This window comes from Octopus bimaculoides, chromosome 24 (assembly GCF_001194135.2).
Source record: "Octopus bimaculoides isolate UCB-OBI-ISO-001 chromosome 24, ASM119413v2, whole genome shotgun sequence".
Taxonomy (NCBI): Eukaryota; Metazoa; Mollusca; class Cephalopoda; order Octopoda; family Octopodidae; genus Octopus; species Octopus bimaculoides.
In genome coordinates, this window is record NC_069004.1 from 31,141,346 (window position 1) to 31,142,558 (window position 1,213).

The following is a 1,213-nucleotide window of genomic DNA, read 5'->3' on the forward strand; positions in this document are numbered from 1 at the left end:
GGGGGGCACCAAAATCTTTTTTAAGTGTTTGGGGCCTGTATGGGTCTTCATCCAGAAAACCGTGTAGACGTGGTTCGACCTGATCAGTCACTAAATGCACCCACAAAATTCAACCCCAACCCCTTCAAGCACCTTCTTACCCTCACAAACGAACATGACTATATTCTTTTCTTTCTTTTCCCCTTTTTTTTTTCACATTCAGCTGGAAATGATGAAGCATTCAGTAAAATTGAATACTCCTTACTCGAGGAAATCACAAATAACTTTGATGATTGTAGTTTATCCGATGGTGGTCGCCTATTGGGCAGCGGCGGCTTTGGTTCCGTCTATCTTGGTAAGTTTATGCTTGCTTGGAATTTCTTAATCTTTATGTCCTTAGGGCATGGAACTTAGGGCAGTTTGGCTTTTACTATGGCTCCAAGCAGACCAATGCTTTGTGAATGAATTTAGTTGATGGAAACTGTAGGAAGCCCATCATATGTGTGTGTGTGCGTTTTTCTGTCTGTGTTTCTTAACCCTTTAGCATTTAAACCAGCCATATCTAGCCCAAATATTCTGCCTGGTTTATGTTTAAACTGACCAGATCCACCTTCTTACACCTACACGACAATGTTATTCTAAAAATATATAATAACATCATTGAAATCTCAAAAGCTACCAGATAATGCATGATCAATTCAAGACAATGTGAATTAATTAGCATTATATTTGACAAATAAATCAGAATGCTAAAGGGTTAAACATATATATATATATATATATATATATAGACATACATACATGTACACACACACACATACATGTATATATACACATACATATATATGCATACCTACATATATACATACATATATATATGCATGTATATATGTATACATACATGCATATATATAAATATACAGGGATTAGCATTGAGTTGCTTCTCCAACATACTGAAATGTGTGCCATAAATATCGCCATCCGTTTAGAGAAAAATTTGTAGTTTAGAATCAGTAGTTCTTTGACTGCTATTTCTAAATTTTCAGTATGTTGGAGAAGCAACTCAATGCTAATCCCTGTATATTTATGATGATAAATGGTTTTACCGATAAAGGTTTTTTTCATACTGAACTACTTGGCAAAATTGTTAATTATTAATTCTATTATTAATTGACGATTCTCTGCCCTTATTCTTGTATATTCTTGCATATATATATATATATATATATATATA

The 1,213-nt window shown here is 33.6% G+C and overlaps 1 protein-coding gene across 1 annotated transcript in view; it reads left to right on the plus strand.

Moving 5' to 3' along the window:
- LOC106876412 (serine/threonine-protein kinase pelle) overlaps positions 1-1,213 on the plus strand; it is a 73,816-nt gene that overhangs the window by 60,366 nt on the left and 12,237 nt on the right. The window contains exon 7 of the mRNA XM_052976295.1: positions 203-334. Coding sequence (XP_052832255.1) covers positions 203-334 — 132 coding nt within the window. The remainder of the gene's footprint in view (positions 1-202; positions 335-1,213) is intronic.